Source organism: Prenolepis imparis, unplaced genomic scaffold, assembly GCF_030444845.1.
Source record: "Prenolepis imparis isolate NDT839.2.m4 unplaced genomic scaffold, iyPreImpa1.0 SCAF_7, whole genome shotgun sequence".
In the NCBI taxonomy this organism is placed as follows: Eukaryota; Metazoa; Arthropoda; class Insecta; order Hymenoptera; family Formicidae; genus Prenolepis; species Prenolepis imparis.
Genome location: NW_028141165.1, coordinates 10,952,571 through 10,978,347, shown reverse-complemented (window position 1 = coordinate 10,978,347; position 25,777 = coordinate 10,952,571). Strand labels below are relative to the sequence as shown.

General features: G+C 27.0%; 4 protein-coding genes across 11 annotated transcripts in view; 1 reads left to right on the top strand and 3 right to left on the bottom strand.

The window, feature by feature from the left end:
- Ccap-r (Crustacean cardioactive peptide receptor) overlaps positions 1 to 13,669 on the bottom strand; it is a 66,712-nt gene extending 53,043 nt beyond the window's left edge. The window contains exons 1-4 of one of the 7 annotated variants that reach the window (XM_083042951.1): positions 13,326 to 13,669; positions 12,851 to 13,206; positions 5,870 to 6,360; positions 4,212 to 4,726 (exon numbers count right to left, since the gene is read on the bottom strand). In XM_083042951.1, the coding sequence (XP_082899077.1) occupies positions 4,212 to 4,400 (189 nt within the window). In that variant the 5' untranslated portion in view covers positions 4,401 to 4,726; positions 5,870 to 6,360; positions 12,851 to 13,206; positions 13,326 to 13,669. Of the gene's footprint in view, positions 1 to 4,211; positions 4,727 to 5,869; positions 6,361 to 12,825 lie in introns of all 7 variants that reach the window. The other 6 variants (XM_083042944.1, XM_083042945.1, XM_083042946.1 and 3 more) reach the window with 6 other exon arrangements.
- Cdi (serine/threonine kinase) overlaps positions 1 to 25,777 on the top strand; it is a 130,244-nt gene that overhangs the window by 63,694 nt on the left and 40,773 nt on the right. The window lies entirely within an intron of this gene.
- On the bottom strand, positions 15,680 to 19,496 carry LOC145938782 (uncharacterized). The gene is made up of 4 exons (XM_083042536.1): positions 19,106 to 19,496; positions 18,274 to 18,455; positions 17,778 to 17,932; positions 15,680 to 16,745 (listed from the first exon to the last, which is right to left on the bottom strand). Exons 1-4 carry the CDS (start codon positions 19,293 to 19,295, stop codon positions 16,544 to 16,546), a joined length of 729 nt encoding a protein of 242 aa, XP_082898662.1. The 5' UTR covers positions 19,296 to 19,496; the 3' UTR covers positions 15,680 to 16,543.
- On the bottom strand, positions 21,998 to 25,409 carry LOC145938618 (uncharacterized). Its single transcript, XM_083042375.1, has 4 exons — positions 24,989 to 25,409; positions 24,607 to 24,788; positions 24,046 to 24,206; positions 21,998 to 22,919 (listed from the first exon to the last, which is right to left on the bottom strand). The coding sequence occupies exons 1-4, from the start codon at positions 25,281 to 25,283 to the stop codon at positions 22,718 to 22,720; spliced, it is 840 nt and encodes a 279-aa protein (XP_082898501.1). The 5' UTR covers positions 25,284 to 25,409; the 3' UTR covers positions 21,998 to 22,717.

Sequence of the window (25,777 nt, the reverse complement as noted above, 5' to 3'; positions counted from 1 at the left end):
AAATTGGATGACCAGCGAGAGACAATGCTAGGAGACTGTTACCAAGCAGTTACAAATCCTTTGATCAATTTACCGTCTCATAATTCCCAAATGTCTTCATTTCTCTTCGCATTTAAAAATTTACATAACTGGTTATAAATCTTAAATTGTAGTTTTATTTTTAAAAAATTTGCCAGAAATTATATGAACGATGAGACAGTCAAAATTAAAGCAAAAATTAAAAATCAAAATTTCTATTAAAGTAAAATTAATCTAAAATTAAACAAAGAATAAGACTTTTTTTGTTGAAGTAAAATTTACTTGAAGTTTAAAAAATTAATTTTTGTGTTTCTCTAAGACTCGATTCGCAAAAGTATAAATTTTCAAATGCTATTATTCTGCATCTGAAGAACTATTGATACATTAATTTTCAGAAAAAATTCGATTCGTCAATGAATCCGTGAATAATACAGAAACATGGAAGAAATAAAAATGAATTGGCACTAATGAAATAGAAATACAAATATTAGCTAACATCGAATAGAAAGATATGCAAGATATGTTAAACTGTGTGAAACACCTGTATAAACACAATTTTATAGCTACAATTAGAAATTTTAGATGCGGTTATATAGACGAAATCTATATTTTAATACGATCATTGTTGACATTACGTCACTTCTTTCGTCTGGAGGATGTCACAGGCAACTTGTGTAAGAAAAAAAAAGAATAGGAAGATGGAAAAGAATTGTTTTCACTGTCTCGGCCGTTTCGTGGCAGCTTAATTTTATCGGACGCCTGTTTCCAACATCACGCGTCAATGACCCTCTCTTTTCCTCTCTTTTTCCATCCGTTTTCAAGCTCTTTTTTTCTCGCGGCTTCAGCTCGAGGCGCATTCCTAGTAAAAATAAGTGAGTTCCTCTGGCATGGTTTCTGCAATCGCGAGAGGAGAATACGCGAGAGAAGGGAACCTTCATCGTCGTCATCGTCGTCATGTAGTTTTAATACTCGCGATGCAACCGTCTAGACTTTAGAGTGCGCGCGATTACAAGAAGACGCGAATAATGACACCAATGTGAAAAGAATCTCATAACCGAGGACCGTATTCACACTTTTGTGTGTATGTGTGTGTATATATATAAAATAATTTAAAAAAGTGTAAATCACCTTATTATTTAAAAACATATAAGATCTTTTTTATATTTGTGATATATTGCACATTTGAATCATACTAAATAAAAATTTATCTAAATTTTTTTATCGAATGCATCATTAATTTTTTTTTAATGCAAAATAATAGAAAATAGGATGGAAATTGATATAGAGAGGAGAATATACATTTCACTGAGCATAAAATTTGTAGTACGGTTCCTAAATATTTAATATAAAGAAATTTCTAAGAAATTTAATATAAAGTTTAATATCAATTTTTTCTGATAAGTTGTTTATTGATTAATTCTCATAATAAAATTGAAACAATCTCATTCTTTATTCTCAATTTTTCATTTTTCAAATTTAATTTGAAAAAATTCTCATTTATTTTTTTGATACAATATAGAAATATAATATTGGGTATATTCTTTATAATATTCTTTATAAGGTAATATTCTTTATAAAATAATAAATATTTCTTTCTTAAATCCTATGATCGATTCAAGTTGAGCCGAGCTATGCCGATTTGATTATAATTCAAAAGTCAGTTTTTAATTTCTATTTTTTCCTCTACTTTTTTCTTTGATGAACCCAATAATGACAATACAGATATAGAATAAGTTCTCGAATTGCGGCTGAAGGGCGAACAGTTTACTGATGCACTACGAAGTGCATGAGTACTATGACTTTTCCCGTCGTCTAAATTTACCTCATCGATATGGAAAACGCGATCTGCGTGGACGATGACGGTAGCAGACCTGCGAGTAATAAGTTATCGTAGATCGGGGTTACTTTGATCCGGAGCACGATCGTTATTGATAAGATTTACTGCCGGCATTTTATGCACTTTCCTCTCTCCTTCTTGAAAATGACGGCGCGTTGCTTCAAGCAATTGTTTTCATCATAAATTGACAAGCGAGAAGAAAATTACGTGTATAATTGCCGATAATTTTAATTATTTGTTTCCGAAAATTATTTTTAATATATTTTTAAAAATCACACTTATTATACATTATAAAATATTTTGCATATAGAATTTTCTTACATTTAATTATCATCACAATCTAGCAACAGCTTGTTTTCATATTGTTTTAAACTTACTTTCGAGAAACGGAAATTACACGATATATAACATTTTCGCATATAATTTTCCTAATTTAATTTTTATATTTTTAAAATCCAACTTTAAAATGCGCGGAAAATTCAATGGTTATTACTTAGGAGTTATGCTGCCATCGTTGTCATATTATCTGTTGTTCTTTCCTAGTGAAATATGCAGACAAGCGTGAACAAAGTGTCACGAGATATTTAGTTCACACATACAGTTTCGATAATAAAACACGACGTATATTCCAATAGAGCGAGCGTTAAAAAAAGAAAAAATCGAATATTTGCGCGATTCATAGGTAATTCTGTATGACCATGGATTACAAGAAAATATGCAAAAATAAGAAGCAGTTCTAAATTCTAGAAGTTATGGAGATTCTTTATTATACTTTCTTAAAAAGTGCTGTAAAATAAAGCTTATTTTTATCTGCGCAAGTCTTGAAGTGCGTGATAAAAAAGCACGCTAAATGCGAAATTCTATTTCGAATTATGAATTCTTGTTACGCAAATGCATGCGATGATTGTTAAAGAGAAGAACCATTTCGTTCATGAATATCTTGAATAAAGTACGATAATGGAACGTATGCAACGTGATTCGAAATTCAGTTTCTACTAGTAGTTTTCCAATACCCATAATTTGCGCATTCAAAATTTGAAAATTTTTCAAATACACTCAAATACACGTCAACAAAATTAACGCATATGTATTTGAAGTCAAAATTTCGCATAATTTCAAATAAGCATAACTCCGCTAAAAATGATAGGATTTCAAAAATTTTTTTTTCATTGTCAAGCTTGAAGTCTCTACTTTAAAAACCATTCGTCAGATTTTTAATTTATCCTTCTCCCCCGTACGCCACTGCTTCAAAAGTAAAGACGTGTTTTGTCTAAAAAAAATTGCGTACTTCGACGCACTCCAAGGAGTGAAATAAATTTTTTTCGCAAATCTTATCATAACTATCGTAAAATGACTTTTTACTACAAATTTTAAAAAAAGCAAAGTTTGTACGATTTTTTTTCGCGGAGTTATTACATATGAAAGTTACCCATACATTTTTTCATTTTTAGCGGAGTTATGCTTATTTGAAATTATGCGAAATTTTGACTTAAAAGACATATGCGTTAATTTTGTTGACGAGTGTATATAGAAAGCAAATTTTTTTTGTACGCGATAATATCGCATCACACGTATGGAGAAGAACAATTCTATTTGAAGCAAAAGTTCTGATTGAAAATTAACGCAATTGTATTTTATTGTATTATTCTTCTCTCATCGAACTGATAGATAGTATTTTGCTTATAGAATGTTTATTGTTTTATCAAAAAATATGCATCAAATTTGTTGAAAATGCATATATATAAATAGTTTTTTTTTAATTCGATAATGATACTCATGTTACAATTTTATTATATATATTCAGTTTAAAACTAATTTTTTTATGTTAGTATTTCGCGTATTTAAATATATATATAATTTAAATTCGTAGTTAATCGGCATATAATATTAATAATACATTTCAAATTATTTATTTCTGTTATTACAACAAAAATAAAAAATAGAACTGCAATAATATTTTTGGAATTAAATCTTTAGATTAAGAAAGATTAAACTAAAATAAAGAAAGATTTAAATATTAGTATTGTACACACACACACATTATTAATTAATAATATATTATATATTATATATTAGTAATCGAAATATAAATATAAAAATCTTTTAAATATATATCCTATACATATATAAAATATAAATTTTTTTAAATTTGCAGAATAATAAATATTTATCCATTCTTATATTCCATGTTTTTGTTGTACAGAATTTTTTACGTGACGGTTTTTAACGATTCGAAAATGACAGCTGTATCAAAAATTATACACGTCAGGCGCGATATTTGTATCCGTATTATATTGGTCCTCACAGTTTGCAACGTGAAACACGAATGCGAGACTACAGTAGATCTTTTACTCACCTCGTAAAAGTAAAACGAATCAATCTCCTCCGTTGCGTTAATGTCCAGTTGCGACGTGACATTGATGTGATCTAGCAATGTTTCGTAGAGTCCGTCGGTGATATTCCTCAATCCTCGACCGGCCGTCTGATTATAATCGCCTGTATTCCCTTGATTCGCGTCTCCGTACATGTTCGTACTGATTGACATCTACTGTTCAGGTTTTCGCTTTGCGAGCTTGCCATGAAATAGTCATAATTTCAATTAACTTCATGCCCATTAACGACGCGATTCTTTCACTCCGCAAAAGATCGCTGTTTTCGCATTAGTTTTTTTTATTTCTCTGCTTGCCGCAAGTTATCCTGGGACGAAGCGCTTACAAGAGCAGAGAGAGTTCCACAATGTCCTGTTTTTGTTATTTCGCGACTCACTCGATGCACCAAGAATAATCCAACAACTCGATTGAAATATGTTCGAAACAACAAGAAATATTCGTGGGTCCCATCACTATTAATGTACGAGCGAAGAGTTATGATCTGTTGAAAAATACTGAACAATGAAAATGCAGAACTTAATGCATCACACTTGTTTACGCCCGACTGTGTTCATTAGAATTGAGTTCTTCAGTTTCGAAAGAGAACAATTCGTGCGCTATGAGGCATCAATTTGCAAGAGATTGCAAGTTAAGATATTAAATACTTTTAACAATATTGATTCGCAACCACTATATTCCATAGTTTCGGTACTAAACGTTACCAAACTTAATTTTTCTAATAAACAGAATGTATTCAAAATGATTGATTTAGAAACGGAACGATTTATTTTATTTTAATTTTAACTTTACATCGTATTTTAATGATGTTAAATTTCATTCAACTAGCTTCTAAGAGTTGAACTTGTTTTCAAACAACATGTGTTAAATATATTATAAGAGATCGAAGTTTATTTCTTTATTTTAAAAATTAACATTGCAAGAAGAATAAATCTTTATTAATTGCGTTCTTTAAACGGTTTAAAATATAATTTCAATATTCTAACAAAGATATGATATGAGTAAGTTATTCAGAGATATCACAAACATTAATAACAAATATTCCTTGAAAAAACAGTGGAATAGAAAAACCTCAAAAGTTTATTACATAATTTGTAAGTAACTTGAATGATTTATTTTTTAAACATTTGCAATTTAATAATATATTTTATCGTTTATTTTTAAATGTTATATTTAAACCATTATTTAGAATCTGAAGTTTTGTGACATATTATGAAAGTTAAATATTATTACATTGATATAATATTTTAATGTTTCTTTCTCTCTCATAAGAACATTGCGCAAATTAAAAATGCTATTAACTGCAATAAATACAACTTTAACATATATACAAAATTTAAATACAAAATTATAAATACAAAATTAACATCCAAAATGTAGGTACCGTCCTTTATATATCACGCTAACGTGATGTATCAAAAATGGAATAATTTTTTCAAACATCGCATATAACGATTTTATATCGTTTATAAGCTAAGTAGATCTTAATTACGGACTGACAATGAGTTAAAACAGCCTTGAAGAAGTCAAACGGCAAGTTGTTAATTGCGCCGATCGTATCGTCCGCATCTCGCGAAAGTAACGGCCAAGAAAAATAGATAAACGAGTTGATATCACGAAAACTTACGCTTGAGTTGTCTCATTGTTCGCCAAGAGCATAGCGTTACGGTATTTTTCCACTCCAGAAATTCTCCGCACAGAAGAATTATGGCTCCGATTTTCACTTCCGAGTCGTTGGATACTACTTAACGGAAAATCGGACTCATTTGTACATCATCGAGAAATGTCACGGTCATTCTCGTTTGCTCGTTCGTGGACGTATCAATCTGGCTTTCTAGATTTTGTCGACTATCGAATGATATATCGCGATATCATAATGAATTACCGTGCGCGCGCGTATATTAGTAGCAACACCAACTGACAAACAGTCATTGTGGTAGCGGATACTAAACAGTATCTTTTGTGTCACTTTTGACAGACGAAACATAAATTTTTCCCGATAATTTCATCTTTTGTCATGAATTAGTTGATTAAAATTCCCACGGAGAATAAATAATAAATTATTCTTCGTTATTTGATGTAATAAGCAGTGAACAATCTCATCTCATTTCCCTAAATCTTAGAATAAACTTGTCTTAAAATAAATTTTATTCTATACATAAAAGATAGTAACATTTAGAATAAAATTTGATATATGTATATGTCGCATAAGAAAATGCATAAAGTAAATGCATATATATTGTCATACTTTAGTAAAAAGAGTTTTATGAGTGGTCATATTATATATGTATAAGCATTATCTGATTATTTTTATAATATTAGAATTGTGTTTAAAAAGAGCTTTAAATTTATTTATATGTAAATTAAGATAAATATTTAAAAATTTACATATGACTAACATATTATGCAGATAGACTAAACAATGTTTGAAAAATATAAATGTATTATAGTAGATTGAGACGATATTTTTTAAAGTCGATATTCTTCGCAGCGCCGATTTAATTTAGTGATTTCAGCGACTAGTGTGACGTTTCACGTCGACTACAAGGAAACTGTCGAGCCATTGCGCGTAGTTGACTACTAATTAATGAAAAATCTTTTTCGCGCGACGTCTCTATTTGATATTCTCGAAACAGATCTCTCCAAAGAACGTTTATTTTTAGTGACCAACCGTTTGTTTTGATTATCTGCTCGTACTTAGTTTTGGCGCGCCATGTGATACGTATCGTACATTTCCGGAATACATTAATACGCGCGTGTTAACATCGTTCGGCGTCGTAGAAAAACAAAGAAAGAAAAAGAGATTAACGTAAATTGAAATTTTTCGAACCGTTTTAACGAGCTCTTGTTTCAGTGGCATTTAAATTGAGGGGAAAAATTGAAAGTAAAGTTTTGTTGACCTTTTAAACGATATATAAAGCCTTTTTAAACGATATATCTGTCTGTGTGCGTAAAAACTTTTAGCTTCCAATTCTAACTGAAATTATTAGGATTTGCAATTCATATTTATCTGACAAATTAACAAAATAATAAAATTGTAATTGAAAATAAATTAGAAAAAAGTTGTAGAACTTCTTTTATTTAATTGTATAAATATATCTCAAAAAAGAAATATGCATTCAATGAACTTGACAATGACAAACGTTACGTTAATTGTACTGCTAATATATTATAAAGGCCATTATAGCCGTTTATTTAATTAAAGGACAAATAAGTCGTTTAATTAAAGGGCAAAGTTTATTTTAGCATTTAACGAATAAAGAAGATTCACTGTTTCTCAAATAAAGAATAAATTGCATATTATAAGTATAAGTAATGATTCAAGAAACATCAATATAGCTATATAATTCAAAAATTGAATTTGTATATCTAACTTTTAAAAATATTTTCCCAATATTCATCCCAACAAAACGAATATTAACCCTCAAGCAAATGCATTTCATTTGCAGATTCGAGCGTCTTTTGAACCAAACTATTTTACGAGTCAAAGATTAATTGCAATATAAACATGCACATATTTATCATGCTTTCATCGTGTGCATCAACATAAAATGTTAATCACGTTAGAAGCAAGTTTGGAGAAGTTTCTGAGATGTACATTGAAAATCGTGTTCGCGTTTCCTGATGCAAAGCATTGAAAGCATATGAAGCAAGAGTCTATCCATTACGCTTTTTACTATCTCTCTAAGGATAAGACTGAGAATAATTTTCTTAGAGCACAAAGCCTATCTTTCTCCATTTTTCTGTCAGTTTAAAATAAGACGAGTCGCACCACGAAAATAAACATTATTATTATTTACTAAAACTTTCGTATTTAATATGAATTTTATGGATGTTAATAATTTGTAAAAACATTTGATACAATTCGGAAGGATTCGACAGTTATATCGAGAAAATGAAGCTATGATACGCGAGCTTTCGTCGGCTCTCAAGTGAATCGAGATGGAAAATGCGCATTTGAATAGAGATACTGACAGCGACTGAATTTTGTCAAAAATTTACCCGAGAGAGGAACGAACAGAGATCTATTCCATATTCCATGCACGCGCGCGGTAGAAAAATTGCTATTAATCCGTACAAGAACCACTATGTTGTACTTAACGTAGTCTGTATATCTCATTCATGATTGCGTTCTTTTATATAACAGCTGAGTAATATCAGTGAACATTTTATATTCATAGATACAAATAAGCGAGCGTATTGATGATATATTTATATAATTTTATTATTCGCAAGAGTTAATAAAAAGTAAATATAAAAATTAATATAATATGATTCCTCCCAGTTTATATCATTATATTTTGCCCCCAAAGTATACAATTATATAATGTAAATATATTTTAAAAAATTGTGTATTGCTTTGAGAGAAATATTAATGAAAAGTGGCTCTTCGATTCGAAAACAGATTCGATAGACAAAGCAGAACTAAAAAAATCTACATTCTTAAAGACATGAAATTCTATTTCAATATTAATATCTTTTTGTAAAACTATATTTGTGTATGTATATGTATATGTGTATGTATATATATATATATATATATATATATATATAAAAATCGCAATTAATATTATTTTGATAAGATCAATTTGTTTTAGACAAATTCTCGCTATCACGAATAAACATAGAGATCAATTTTGTGTTTGCTACATCATAATCTAAATTTCGGTGGAAACTGTAATATACTAAACTATATATATGTAATATATACTAAACTATATGTAATATACTGAACTATACCGATTTCAGTTCCTTTTCTACTCATATTGCAACAGTATGTCGACCGATTATTAGTTAATCGTTCAACAAGTATTGAACTAACCGCATTTCATCAAACATAGTTTCACTGACTTACATTATATCTAATATCAAAGATAAATGTTTACAACACGTGTACATTTATTTCGATTTGCTATCAAGTAGTCTGACAAACTGTATTTCGACGATAGGTTTGTGTGGTATGTATGATTGCATTATCTGCGAGCTTTATATTCGGATTCTACACTCATCCTACCTCAAGTTTTAGACTTTAATTTTTACTTACGACTTCAAGTTTTATTTGTTTTTGAGAAGACTATTTGATAATGATAATGATGATTCAATAGTAATTTCTGCCACATTCTGTGAAAAATTCTCTATGTAAAAATTTATTTTATAGACACCGTACACATCAACGCATAAAATTATCATATAGTTTAAAGTTTGTAAGATTTTTTATAAATAATGTACTGTTTATATTAGATACAATGTGATATGCACATTATATTAGATGCAATGTGATAGGCGCAATTAAAAACAAGATCTTGCGAGTTATATTTATTAGCCTATTATGTATAAATTGACATAACATAAACATTTTTTTTGTAGACTGAGATTGCCTTTAATCAAACCTCAAAAAAAACAATGTCTTTTAAAACATAATTTGATAGCACAAATAATACTGAATCTGATTAATATATTTTAATAAAGTAGAATCAACGTCCGGCAACACGACTTAATATTTGGATATAGTAGGCGTGCTTTAAGTAATCACATGAATTGTTTTACGTGAAACAGGATTATCTGTTCATCATCGCGTGGGATAGAGAAATTTTCTCGGAAAGATTTCTGCCACAATTTTACTATGCAGCTATATTAAAAAAAAAAAAAAGAGAGAGAGAGAGAGAGAGAGAGAGAGAGAGAGAGAGAGAGAGAGAGAGAGAGAGAGAGAGAGAGAGAGAGAGAGAGAGAAATGAAGAAAATATTTTCTTGCGTAGAAATAATTTATTCTTTAAGAAGATTGTGTTTCGCGGTAATATTCTTGTTGGAAATTCTTGAAACTGTTATTGTGTCATCTTGAATGCCATCTTAGACGTATCTAATACTAACGCAAATTTTCAGCAATCGTATAACATCTCTTTCTTTCTTTTTCTCTCTCTCACACTCTATCTATCTATTTCTCTTTTGCAAAATTTGCCTTTTTTTTTGCAGGTAATATTTTTTACAGGATTTATTAAAACGGTTGTTTTATTTTTAGTTAGTAGTTTTATTTATATGACATATCTATCTTGCGATTTATTTCGATTTTTTCACAAGTGCATAAAATATATAAAATATTTTACTTGGCATTATAAAAATACTACTCTTTCTGACATAAAAATAAAATATATTTTCAAATTATATAAAAATATTTGAAAAGTTCTGAATATTTTCACGTATATCTAAAAAAATAATACTAAAATTATTATTGTTATATATATAACATTATTCTTGTTATATAAAATTACTTTGATATATAATTATTGTTATATATGTTTTTTAAAACAAATTAAAAAACTAATATCCATTTGTCATTCTGTCTCGTAAACCAGTAAATATTATGATAAAAATAATAAATCAAAATGTTTCATTTTACATACTATTATCTAGTACTATATATTATTAGCATAGTAATTATAGCATTAACACTCGATTATATTACACTTTAAATTAAACGATTTATCAATGCACTCGAAAGATCTTGAAATTTTAATCGAGCTCTTTTGACATCAGATATTGAAACTGTAGCTTACTGAACGTGTCTGACGTGCTTCGGCTATTTCTACTTGCTGCAAGTAAAGAGTGTTACAAGGTATTACGAGCTGCTGATTCTAAAAAGATAAATATCGACGATAGATGATCTTTCTTTGATCTCTCGTGTACGATGCAATCATAACTTATTATGATATATATAGGATCTACGTATTCAAAGGGAAGATATCAATAGCGGGAAAAAGCAATCGCGTAACGTAGTTGGAGCGATTTACAGGAGATTATTATTGGATGTTCAAAGCAGAAAGTGTGGTCGCGTTTTTTTTTTATAATTTCGCTTTTTTTTCTCTTTAATCCCTAACATGTCTTATCTTTTTCCATTGATTTTCTAATTCTGAATTTGCAGGCCCGTTGTGATTTGTTCAAAAAAGGGTATTAAGAGAAAAAATTAAAATATTATTAAAAGTTTTTTAAACATTAAAATTAAAATATTATTAAAAGTTTGAAATATTATTAAATATTATTAAATATTATTAAAATATTATAAAATTATATTATTATAAATTATTAAAGTATGGAAATTGACATGCAGGTTTTAAACTAAAGAACAAAGAAAATACAAAAACTAGAACAGAGGTGATGATCTTTGAAACTGCTGCATGTCAACTTGTTTCTACGTTGTTTTATATTCTGGTTTTTCATCATATGAAATCTCCCTCCCCCTCTTCGAAAAATATGTACAAACTGGAAAGAAAAAAAAAAATGTTTCGTACTGAAAAATATTTCCACAAAAATAAAAAGAAAGAATTATATAATGTATGTTAGGTTTTATTCTATAATAATTAAGAATTGTGTACGTATGTGTGTGGATTTATTGCATCGAGAACAGAATAAGGATAAAATAAAAATATCCTGATATGTAATTCTTTTTTTCTTAAAAAATAAAAGCCAGCAAAGGAAAACTTGGATGCGCAGATTTTAAAATTAAATTGCTCCCCACAGATTATTTTATTTTGTTTCCAATGTAAACTTACTATCAGTTTTAGAACACATTATACAAAATTTATCATCAACATTTTAAAAACGATGATAAATTCAGAATAAAAACAAGAGATGCAATCAAAGATTTCGTGTATTTTAATCCTAGTTTCTATCTAGCAAAAAAAGGCAATTGGATTCTGTATGCAAAGACAAAAAAATATTTGATGATTAACGTTCTAAAATTCTTACACAAAAATAATGCAAATATATTAAATATATTAAATATTTATTAAATAAATCTTTTGGATAAAAAGTAAAATGAGATAATGGAATAAAAAGAACATTGAAAGTTTAATGTAACATACAGAGAGAATTTTCTCTTAGAATTTACCCTGAAAATCATGATAATCGTGGGACAATATGGTATGGAAAGAATTTTATAAAAATTTCTCTGACTAATATTTATCACAATAAACATAATAATATCTACACGTTAAAATATAAAACATGTTTGAGTAATTTTACCATGCAATTTAGTAAAATTAATTAAACATGTTTTATATTTTATTGTGATAGATATTATTTTTATTGTGATAAATATTAATCAGAGAAATTCTCATAAAATTCTTTCCATACCACATTGTCCCATGATTACCATGATATTTTCAGGGTAAATTCTAAGAGAAAATTCTCTAATTCTAAGAGAAAATTGCCAGATTGTTATTGCCATTGAATATATCAATTAATTATCAATTTGAATTATTAAACATTAATATTAATCATAAAATAATCCTAGTATAATGTTTTTTAAAATATGACCTCTTTTTTAAAACCTTTTTTAAAATATGAGCTAAAACTATATATAGCCTAAAAATAGATAAAAGTTACATATTTTAAATAAACTATCACATTAAATCCTTAAAATATCAGTTAAAATAACTGGACAAAATGACTGTCGATATTAATATAAGAGTCTTACATACATTATCAAAAAAATTAATTTACTTAATCTTACTTATTACATATATCCGGAAAATAGCGGCAATTAGAAACGAAACGTTCATCTTAGAGGGGGAGAAAAGTAACCTTTACATGAAACAACGATGAAAAATCTTACGATCATTGAAAATGTCTCGATATCGTATTCGGCAACAGGTTACGCTGCTCCCCCGAGTGTAGTCTATTTTAAAGCAGCGATATCCATGAAATCGGCACGTTTATGTTCAATTCGAATTTCCATTTGTCGTGAAAAATTTACTACGATTATGTTTCGAACGTAGAAAAAAAATACGAATTATACTTGAGAAAGAATAATTTCCTTTCAAACACCATCGCGAAAACACTGTCAGTCAATTTCGATCGTTTCACGACACCGTGGACGAAACAAGCGACCGGTAAACTCAATCAGGATCGCTCTTTCGACGACGATCCATTCGTCGTTGATCCTATCAGACGTATTGAAATGCCGATTTTCTGTAAAAATCGAGTTTTATGTGACGTTTGACATGTGTTCTGCTAACAATCACTCGACTTGTTTTATGCTTTATTTCGTTTATGTAGATTTGCCCGTTTAGTCTGAAACTTCTGTTTACGTCACATTGCCGTTGAATATATCTTCCGGATAGACGAATGAATTAGAAAGGTAGAAGGATGAATAGAATGATAGAATGATATCCGACAGAGAGGATGCGAGCAAAGACACACTCGTTCGTACGACGCGCGGAACGCGACTGAAGGCGCGTCGAGAGCCGGCCCGAGAGAAGGAATTACACGACGTGGCGTCGCGTTCGTACGCGCCCACGCTCGCGCACGTGTCGAAGGGTTCTTGCAAATTTACCCTCTCGTATAGAACAAAAATGATATGCATACATCTCTCCATAATGTATTAATAGCATACAGTCGAAATACGACGCACCGACGACCGTAATTTTCGTACTATTTTTAGATATCGTAATTTTTGTATTATTTTGACTGTGTAAATAATAATTTATGTGAAATGTAAATGTGTGAATAATTGAAATTAAATGTCCCATTCAGGGATTTAATTCGAGAGTAATATTATATAATATTTAATTTATGTAAATATATTCAATTCACACAGTGACGCAGCAAACTAACGTTATAGTAAAAGTTCTAATTTTATATAAAGTAAAAATAAATTTAAATTTATCTAACTAACTATCTCTAATGTTTATAAAAGTACGGAAAATATTGTTAAAAATTAGTTGAATACGCAAATAGATAGGATATAAGAAAAAAGACTATTGTTTAGGACTATTATTTCGGAGATTTGAAAATTATTATTTGTATATAAAAATATTCAAATCAAAATCTGCATTGTGGTTTGATTAATTTTATATTTAATGCGTGATATGTCATATAACATTGCAGAAATGAATATTTTTTTTATGAAAATTTATAAAAAATTGGATATTTTTATATATAGTATGTTTCTCTCTAATAATGCTTCTCTAGTATTTATATAAATATAATTAAAATAAAAAATAAGGAAATAAAAGTACGCACACATATATATTATTATAAATTATTAACATATTACATTCAATTATTAAATAACAATATTAAATCGAAAAGCATTGAAACGGGGAAAAAAGAAGTAAAAAAATATCGAAGAATTGGAATTTTGTATGTTGACATATGTCTCTGTAGCATTGTATCATTAAATGCAATTTATATTTTGAAATATACATATAGTCGCAGTTGTAATCTAACAGAAATATTTAGCAAACATTAATAAACATGCGTGTAATTTTTATTGGCACATTTACCGATCCTGAATATACTTGTGCCAACAAGTGATTGGATTTTATTGAGTTTGTTGTTATCTCTGTTAATTCCGATTGTTTTACTTTAATTTCGATTAGTTGCAATTTCACTGTGCTTTTAATTCCATCTGATATCGTAAAATCTCATTCTGAACGTTAATTAACTTCGCGAATTTTTTATATATATATATATATATATATATATATATATTGAAGATTATTCTTTCCATCTATTTGAATCGAACGCTCCGTGTGTAAATAATCAACTATTCAAATACACATAAAATGTCGTGTTTGCCATATTAATGAATATAATGCAAATCTAATACATTTTTTATGCATTTTAATTATACACTTTAATACATTTCAATTTATTGTTAAAAATAATATATGAGATGTGATTAAAAATAATAGATCAGAAAATAACAATTACGTGAAAATCGACTTACTGTTATTTTTATTAATTTTTTATTATCCTTATTGACTTGTTATTAATCTCCCGTTATTGTACTTGTTCAATCATTTTTTTCTCTTGAAATACTAATTAAATTGATTTCTAATTTATTTTAATATCAAATTGGAGATTTAGAGCAAACTAGCTTTCTCAATCAAATATTTACAAAAATAACATTACTCAATTTTGCACAAAATTCTCGATATTATTTCAGTCAATTGAATATCAATTGAAGTCAGTGCTTCTTTACTTTACAGCCATTTTATTATTTAATATATTATTTGCTTTAAACTCCGCGATACTAACCATAACGAATCTAATTTGTTGCATGATCAAACGTAATATGGTAAAATGATATTTCGGCTTACAACTCTTTTTTACGATACTAGAACAACACAAGCACGCGCCATTCTACGATTTTATATTTAAAAAAATGATATTTAAAAATAAATAATATAAAGTTTGTTTAAACTTATTGTGCGTTATATTCGTAGCATCGAGAAGCTGTCATCGCGAGTGTTAGTAGTTTAACAGTTTGTTTAAAATAAAATTAAATAAAATTATATGTTTGAAATAATATGTTATAATACTTTAAACTCGATTAATATTTTTGACAGTTATTAGCTAATTTCTGTCAAAAATATTAATCGAGTTTAAAGTATTATAACATATTATTTAAAACATATTTTATTTTATTTTATTTTGGACAAACTGTCAAACTGCTCACCCTCCCGATGACAGCCTCTCGATGCTACGAATACAACGCACAACGCGAATCAAGACAGACAATCAACATCGCGGAAAATAGGCAACAATACTTGCGAGAATCGACTTGACATGCGTTTTTAAAGAAGGAAAAATTTATTTATTTAAGCATACAGATACATCTTGTATCGCATGAGATAATATATAAAATATATTTATAATACTTATACTGCAGTATATAATAAGTAAGCTAAATAATGGAGAATAATGAAAAATTAAATTTATAGCTTGTATAGTAAAATCATGGCAATTTTGCATGGAATTCAAAAAAACTAATAGCCTAAAATTATAATACAATTATCTTTAAAATATATAAATTATCTCGTATGATTTTTAAATTAAATTCTTTTTTGTAGACACTATAAATAAACCGCAATCATAAAATTCTAGCCACGCGAAAAGTAACATGATATTATAATGAATTGTCAGTAAGTTACGACATGGTAGCATAACGTACAACCCGCATATTGCCATGAAGATATGTCGTTACATTTTGTAACATTTTGTAACACCTACGTATTTCAAATGCATTCTTAATTATTGTGAATGTTGCTGTTTATCGGAATGGAAGTATGATTAAACATTAATGTGCGTTGACAAAAGCTGATAATAATGTATTGAATATATATTGAAAATATCGAAAAAGGTCTCTTTTTAATACTTATTATTCCATACGTTACAATGACGTATATAAAGAATATTGAATAGTTTGTAATAAAAATTGTAATTAGTTCAAAAAATTATATGACTCACTTCGTATAATTTTGCATATAATTGCATGTTAGCTTGAACGCGCGGTACTACATTAAAATAATCTTTTTCCCAAGATTTCAAGTGTTTTGGACTTGATACCGGGGAAATATTGCTTTCCATTTTTGTCTACCATATTGGCGAAATCTTTCGCCGATAATATTTCGAATCCTGCACCCTTCGCAGATTTTTGCGAGATTATCGATGTGAACACTGTGGCTGTTACTGGAATATTGTACTCGCGCCCAATAAGATCCCTAGATCGAGATCACGCAAGATATTAATGAATGTACATGGAAAAGTAAAACTAATAAGTATGAAAAGATGAATTATTAAATTTATATACATATATATATATATATGTATATATATATATATATATATTGACTGATAAATTGAAAACTTTGGTAATTTAATGGCATACGAAGAATGTAAATAGATAATGGAATCTTAAATTATATTTATTCAACTTATTTAAATTTTATTCTGAAAGAATAGTTACTCAAATTGGATATTCAGACAAAAAGAGAGATACAATGTTGAATTTAATTAAAAAGTAATAGAAAGACATAATATTTTATTCTATTTTTGATTTCCTATATAAAATATATTATATAAAATATCGAAAAAATTTATACTAAATAAAAAATTAGATACTAGCATTTATAATAAAAAATAAAAGATTACATATGTACATTAAAAGGGATGGCTATAATACAATGTACGATTCAAAATGAACTTAACAACAAATGATTTTGCAAAATTGTATACATAAATAAAAATATCAAATCAATATAATTATTTTAGATATTTATATCTTACTCGTGCTTCTCATGTAATAAAAATGCTTATAATAAAAACAAACCACTCATCTCTATAATTTTACAATCGTTTTTAATAGCAGAACTAATTTTGACTTTTATTTTAAATTTTCTTTTTAATTAAAATTTTAATTAAAGCTTACAATAGATATTAAAAATCACAGTGGCTGTGAGTAAGTGAAAATTTTTGACCGACAAAATTTGAATAAAGACCGAAATTATGATAATTGCACTATCAAGAGTGATATTCAGATTATGAAAAATAGTATATTTTTAATACTATATGACATTAACATTTGTATTTAAATTTGTAGTGTCTAAATTTAATAAACTAGTCATTTTTATTTAGATTGTTCTAAGAGAGTAGACGAACCAAAATCTTAATTTTATTTGTTTATATATATTATATAAGCATTTTTATTTCTCTGAATATGATGAAATTACATAATATTTTAATATAAATCTTACCTAATTTTTAGAATATCTCTTCCTAAGCCATATCCTCGATAAGCGGGATTTACACTAAGTCCGAGAGCATACAGATACTTATCTATTCCATAATAATCGTATACTATTTTAGTATCACAATGCTTTACAACTATATTGCAATTTTGTGATTTAAACTGTAATAAAAAATTATCATTACTTAATTATATTATACTACAACGTAATAACGTATAATGATTGCGATAATATAATACTTAATATTATATTAAACAAAAAAAGTAAAAATGCTTTTGATGTAAAATTTCAAAGCAGAATAAAAATAGTTTTTCATTTATTATGATTATCATATATATATATATATGTGTCATATAATTATATTTGTAATTTTTGTCTTTTATCGGTACTGTTCATAATTATCTAAAATTAACCTTTCACGTCGGATTAATATAATAACTTTAAATTCTTATTACAAAAATTAAATATATATTTTTGAAAAAAATTAACGGGGAATATCTACCTGATACTCTGAAATAATATCTTTATGGTCTTTAAAACCAATACCCAAGGCATTCATACCGGCGATTATAGATTTCCCGCCATTAGGATTATCGACGAAGGCAGCTATAGATATGCCTTGTACAAGTAATAAGCGCCATATTACAATCATATCTTGCACGAATACAGAGTCATCTTTCGCATCTGCAAATGTGATAAAAATGAAAAGAGTGCAATATAAAACAAAAAATAATTATTTTGAAGTAATAGATCGAAAAAGCTCTGATATAATAAATACAAAACACAGTATAAGAAGGACTAGTAAGAGCCAGACACAGATACAATAAAATTATTTATAAATTTTTATATAGTTATTTAAAACGTTAGCTTTCTTCCTTTAGACTATTCTCACCATATCAGAGAGGAAGAAAAAGAACAGAAGCAAACATGACTTTCGCAATAAATAAATAGTACTGACTGTATTCAGTAATTCAGTAATTCAGAAACGTTCAAAATAAGTATAGAGAAATTTAAAAATAATTTTATTGCACTTAATATCTGTGCCTCACTCTTACCAGCTCTTTTTATATTATATCTTGTGTAATTATTTTGCTCCGAGTTAGCATAAAAATTCAACAAATAATTTAGATATAAATAGGTAAATATTATTTAATAATTATTTTTATTTTTAATTATTAAAAAATAGACTAAATACTATTTTTAATAAGATTAATTTTTTATAATGACAGTTTTTTTCATATTAAATATTTATATTAAGTATGCAAACGCAAAAAATGTTATAAAAGTAATATTACATTATCAAAAAAACAAGAAAGAAAAATGACAAAACTTACTCAAACATTGACAAACCGGTTCGTCGGCCAAAAAGTACGTACACATATGTTGAATTGCATCTTCGTACCTGTCTTCAGGAATCTCTTGAATCGTAAATTTCATTGTTTTGCCATCCTTACTTACTTTTTCGATCGATTTCCAAATCTTAGGTGGTTGGCCTAATGGCTTAATACGCGGCAATTTTTCCATTGCTTTTTTTAAATTTGCTTTCACTTTTCCACTTATTTTCTGTGCGTACGTCTGTGTCAAATGATATTCACGTATAATCGTTGCGGAAACAAAAGGTTTATTATGCGATATTTATTATGCGATGGACTCTATCCGTTGTTCATAAGTCAGCTACTGTCAATCAAGTGGCTTGAATATAACGTAACTAAAGCATTATCATCACTCCACTACACTCGAACAGAGGACACCAGGACACAACAGACACAGTGTTGAAGAAAATGTTATCATTTTTTCTGATTATCTCGTTTGTGAAGCACTTTTATTTTAAATTAATCTATTTTGATTACAGAGAGAGAGAAAGAGAAAGAAAGAGAGAGAGAGAGAAGGGGAGAGAGATAGAGAATTTTTTTATTTTATCATAATAGCATGCGCAATTGTTTAATTATTACAGTTGCTCTAAAAATTTAAAAATAACAAGGAATATAAAATGATAGTTTATATTTATGTGTGCAAGTATAAAAAAAATAGAAATATATATAGATAGTAATACAAGAAATGAAATGCTATAATAAAAAATAAAATGTAAGACTAACTATATGCTATATTTTTTATAATAAATTTTTTATAATAAATTATACTATTAAATTAAATGTTAATTATACTATTCAAACACAAAGACATTCTCATTTAACATATAATTTATTTAATAAATAAATAAGTTTCTAGTTAATTATGATTTGTAATATGTAAATCACAAAATAATTAAAAATATATTTTTGTGCATTCTATTTAATTGTATAAACAGTAATGTATATAATTAATAATATTATAATAATTAATACAATTATAAATATTTTTCTTGCAATAGTTAGCTATCGATAATAACTGTGTCGAAAACAGCCGAATTGCTTTAGCTATTTCTTAGAACTTTATCTGTCCTTAGTTCTTATCAATGTATAACACACAGTTTTCTGTTTCTTTTCTGTAGATTAACATTATCAGATAGAAACAAAATATCTGTGTATATGTGTATTATATACATATATGTATATTCTTTTCTAAAGTTAAAATTATACTTATTGTTAGACCCTTGGTTTTAAAAAAATTTGAATTCTAAAATCTTCTCTACATGTTAGATAGTAGCTTATAATAAGTCTTGTTGCAATACTATAATTTATAATTTATAAGAGCATATAATAGGAATATATTTCAAGTGCCTTCTAAAACCTATGCCATAAATGGACTTTTTTTTTATTATGATATTTATCGGTGCAATTATTTCTTTATATAATGACTCGAATATATTTTGCATCACGCGCATTAAATTTTTCGCCGATATATAATTTCTTATCATTATTAGATTTAGATTAAGATAATAAATTAATGAATGAAATAATCACGGATCGAATAATTTAAGTAATAAAAACAATCAATAAATAAAAGTAATAATACATAAACTGGAATAATACATAAACTGTCGTATTGCATAATTTAGGTAATGAAAAATCGTGATATATCGACTCGTTTATTAAAAACCCAGTTCAACAAAAAATAGCGTTTTTTTGAACACACTAACCGTTTTCCGTAGTTTTTTTCATGCTGAATACAATCTCGTTTTTAAAAATATTTCATCACAATTTTGAAAAATTTATAGTTAAAGTTACAAAGATAAGGATTATTTTAATGTATTTTAGGACATTACAGCTGCAACATGTGACGTATTAAAAAAGTTTTACTGTAATCACAAAATTAGATATGTTAGTTTCAACCCTCAAAAATTTCTTTTGCATCGACTTTTGCATATGGTTGATAAAATATTTATGGTTAAATATGAAATCTATTGTAGAAAAGTTGCAAATTAGATTATTGAGGAAGATCTATCAAATAGTTTCAGTTAAATTTATTCAAACTTAAAGATTTTCTGAAGATGGTTGATTATGAATCTTTTTTAAATGTCAAATATAAATTCAAAATGTATATAAAAATTTGAAAAAATCCCAACATTTTGTAATTTTGATGTTTATATTATATTAATTTCTACATTTCATCATTTTAAATTTGCCAGTTTTAATAACATCGAGTTCGCAGTTTAAAAAGTCCTTAAATTTTAATAAATATTATTAAAAACTATATTTTTAGTATAGAGAAAGAGAGAGAGAGAGAGATTAATTATTTTATATGTATTAAAAATAAAATTATTTATTTATTAATTTATTATACTATTTATTATACTATATTATTTATATATGTTGCATTAAATTTATGTTTAATATGAGTGCTATATGGATTTTATATTGAAAAAATGCAGATTTTTTAAAATTTAACTATACTTTTTTCAAATATATTCTATAATTTTATATAATTAAACGCAATTTAAAAGTTATAAATAAAATAATTCTGTGTTAAAAAAAATAAAACTAATATGTAGTATTCATTTGTCATTCTGTTTTTTAAAGCAGAAAATATCTGATAATAAAAGTAATAAATCAAAATGTTTTATTTTACATATTGTTATCTAGCATTATTAACATAGTAATTATAGCAGTAACAAACTCGATCATATTAAATTAAACAATCTTATCTTTTTATTATATATTCTTTAAAATATTTAGAAAGTAAAAAGTTTATAAATTATTTGCTTTGAATTCTGTGAAACTAATTGTGACGAATCTAATTCGTTAAATCATCAAATGTAATATGGTAAAATGATATTTTCATCGCACTTATAACAAAAATTATTTATTTCCGCATATAGGTACATCTTATATTGCATGATACAATAACATTTATAGCATCTATAAAATGGGTTTATACATTAGTATACATTTAAAGAAAATAATGAAGGGTAATGCAGAATTGATTTTATAGCTTGGGGGGAAGTAAAATCGTGGCAATTTTATATTAAATTTAGAAAAACTGATAGTCTAGTATTTGTAATGCAATTATCTCCAGTAAATAATATAAATTATCTCGTATAATTTCTGATTAGTTTTTTTAAGCATTATAGATAAACCGCAATTACATAAAATTCTATATAGCCACGTGATAGTTGACATGATATTATCATTAATTTCCAAGCATGTTTCGCCGTGATAGCGTAACGTGCATTTTCCCATGTATGTGTGGAGATAACATTTTACAACACCTACGTATTTCAAATGCATTCGTAATTATTGCAAATGTCGTTGTTTATCGGAACGGAAGTGCGTTATAAATATTGATGTGCGTTATAAAAGCTGACAATAATGTGTTGAATGTATATATTGAAAATATCGAACAAGATCCCTTTTTATTACTTTATATTTCATGCGTTACGATGACGTATATAAACAATAGTTTGTATACTAAAAATTGTTAATAATGAGTTCAGAAAATTAACTGAATGATTCATTTCGTATAATTTCATATATAATCGCATATTAGCTTGAATGCGCGATACTACATTAAGATAATCTTTTTCCCATGACTTCAAACGTCTTGGACTTAATACCGGGGAAATATTGCTTTCCATTTTCGTCCACAACATCGACGAAATCTTTTGTCGTTAATATTTCGAATCCTGCACCCTTCGCAGATTTTTGCGAGATTATCGATGAGAACACTGTGGCTGTTGCCGGAATATTGTACTCGCGCCCAATAAGATCCCTAGATCGAGATCACGCAAGATATTTAATGAATGTACATGGAAAAGTAAAACTAATAAGTATGAAAAGATGAGAATTATTAAAATTATATATATATATGTATATATATATATATATATATATGTATATATATATATATATATATGTATATATATATATATATATATATATATATATATTTAATATATATATATATATTGACTGATAAATTGAAAACTTTGGTAATTTAATGGCATACGAAGAATGTAAATAGATAATAGAATCTTAAACTATATTTATTCAACTTATTTAAATTTTATTCTGAAAGAATAAATTAGTTATTCAGATTGGATATTCAGACAAAAAGAGAGATGCAATGTTGAATTTTATTAAAAAGTAATAGAAAGACATATAGTATTTCATTTTATTTTTAATTTCGTGTATAACATTTGATATTATATAACATATCGAAAAAATATTTATAAAACTCACTAGATAGTAGGATTTATAATAAAAACGATGACATGTCATATATCATTATAAAAGGGATTATATTTTTAATATTATATATGAGTCTAAGTGAAGTTAACGTAAATAATTTTTGCAAAATTGTATACATTATAAATAAAAATATTCAAGTCAATATAAGTATTTTAGATATTTATATATTTATATTATATTTTACTCGTACTTCTCAAGTGATAAATGCTTATAATAAAAACAAATCTCTCTATAAGCTTACAATCGTTTTTAATAGCGAAACTAATTTTAACTTTTATTTCAAGTTTTCTTTTTAATTAAAATTTTAATTAAAAATTTACATTGAAAATTAAAAATTACAGTGACTGTAAGTGATTAATTTTTGGCCGAAAGAATTTGAATAAAGATCGAAATTATAATAATTGCGTTATCAAGATTACATGCATTAAGATTACAAAAAATGGTATTTTTAATATACTATATAGCGTAAATATTTGTGTCGAAATTCGTAGTGCTTTAAATATCTTTTTAATTTAAATTATTCTAAGAGAGAATAGAAGAACCAAAATCTCTCTTTTTTATTTGTTTATTTATATATATTATATATGCATCTCTCTCTTTTTTTCTCTCTGATAGAATTACATATAATATTTTAACATAAATCATACCTAATTTTTAGAATATCTTTTCCTAAGCCATATCCTCGATAAGCGGGATCTACGCTAAGTCCGATAGCATACAGATACTTGTTTACTCCATAATGTTCGTATACTATTTTAGTTGCACCAGAGATAATTGTTAATGTATTTTTGCAGTTTTGTGATTTAAACTGTATAATGAAGAATTATTATTACTTACTTAATTGTATAAATACCATAATAACATATATAAAACAACGTAACGTTGATACTATATGATACTATAATATTTAATATTTTGAACAAAAAAGTAAAAATTTTTTAGCAGAATAGAAAAACAGTAATTTTTGGTGATTATTATATATACATATACATATATGTATGTATGTATGTATATGTGTATGTAAATTTGTTTTATGTAATATGTATATAATTTTTTAATCATATTTATGATTTTCGCTGATTTTTATCGGAATTGCATAATTATCAAGAAGAAAGCTTTAATGACGAATCAATGATAACTTCCGAATAAAAATATTTATTAATTAAAATAAAATATATATTTCTGAAAAGAAATTAACGAATATCTACCTGATACTTTGAAATACTATCTTTATGGTCTTTAAAACCAATACCCATGGTATTCATACCGGCAATTATAGGTTTCCCTCCATTGGGATTGTCGGTGAAGGCAGCTATGGATATGCCTTCTGCAATTAATAAGCTCCATATTGTATTTATATCTTGCACGAATACAGGATCATCTTTCGCATCTGCAAGTGTGATAAATGAAAATGACAAAAGTACAATATAAAATAGAAAATAATCATTTTGCTTCAAAATCCCATAAGTATAAATAATTTACATATAAATATTATTCAATATTTTTAAAAAATATTTTTTATAAGACTAATTTTCTAATAATTATGTTACATTATCAAAAGAGCAAGAATGAAAAAATAACGAAACTTACTCAAACATTGACAAGTTGGTTCATCAGCTAGAAAATATGCACACATATGTTGAACTGCATCTTCGTGTCTATCTTCAGGAATCTCCTGAATCGTGAATTTCATTGTTTTGCCATCATTGCTCACTTTTTCAATCGACTTCCAAATCTTGGGTGGTTGACCTGGCGGCTTAATACGCGGCAAGTTTTCCATTGCTTTTTTTAAATTTGCTTCAACTTCTCCACTTGTTTTCTGTGCATACTTCCGTGTTGAATGACACTTGGTCCAAACATTGCGGAAGCGGAAAGTTCTTAACATTTTTAATACGATAGTCTCTGTCCGTTGTTCACAGATCGGCTACTGTCGATCAAGTGGCTTGAATGTACATAACTGTACATAACAAAACATTATCGTTACTTCATTACACACGAGCAGAGGATACAACAGACATAGTGTTGTCGCAGTGAAAATATGTTATCACTTTTTCGATTATCTCATTTGTACAAGCAGCATTTTTTAAAATTAATCTACTCTGACAGAGCACTTTCTTACTTTATCTCGTAATAGCATGCGCATTATATTAAATATTATCTGTTTCCTGCAATAGTTAGCTGTACTGCATTGAAAATAGCTGAATTGCTTTTAAAAATAGAGCATATTTAATTTATTCAACCTTGAGGATTTTTCAAGTGACTGAATATGAATCTATAATGTCAAACTTGACAAATTCAAAATGTATATTTTTGCAAAAATCCGAACATTTTATAATTTTGGTATCTATATTAATTCTGTTATTTTAAATTTGCCAATTT

Excerpts from the sequence above, each read along its gene's own strand:
- LOC145938782 (XM_083042536.1), bottom strand. The coding sequence starts at position 19,295 with ATGGAAAAATTGCCGCGTATTAAGCCATTAGGCCAACCACCTAAGATT. Across the intron at positions 18,456-19,105 it reads ACCGGTTTGTCAATGTTTGA|ATGCGAAAGATGACTCTGTA; the intron begins GTAAGTTTTGTC and ends TCACATTTGCAG. Across the intron at positions 16,746-17,777 it reads AGAGATATTCTAAAAATTAG|GGATCTTATTGGGCGCGAGT; the intron begins GTAAGATTTATA and ends ATCTCGATCTAG.
- LOC145938618 (XM_083042375.1), bottom strand. The coding sequence starts at position 25,283 with ATGTTAAGAACTTTCCGCTTCCGCAATGTTTGGACCAAGTGTCATTCA. Across the intron at positions 24,789-24,988 it reads ACCAACTTGTCAATGTTTGA|ATGCGAAAGATGATCCTGTA; the intron begins GTAAGTTTCGTT and ends TCACACTTGCAG. Across the intron at positions 22,920-24,045 it reads AAAGATATTCTAAAAATTAG|GGATCTTATTGGGCGCGAGT; the intron begins GTATGATTTATG and ends ATCTCGATCTAG.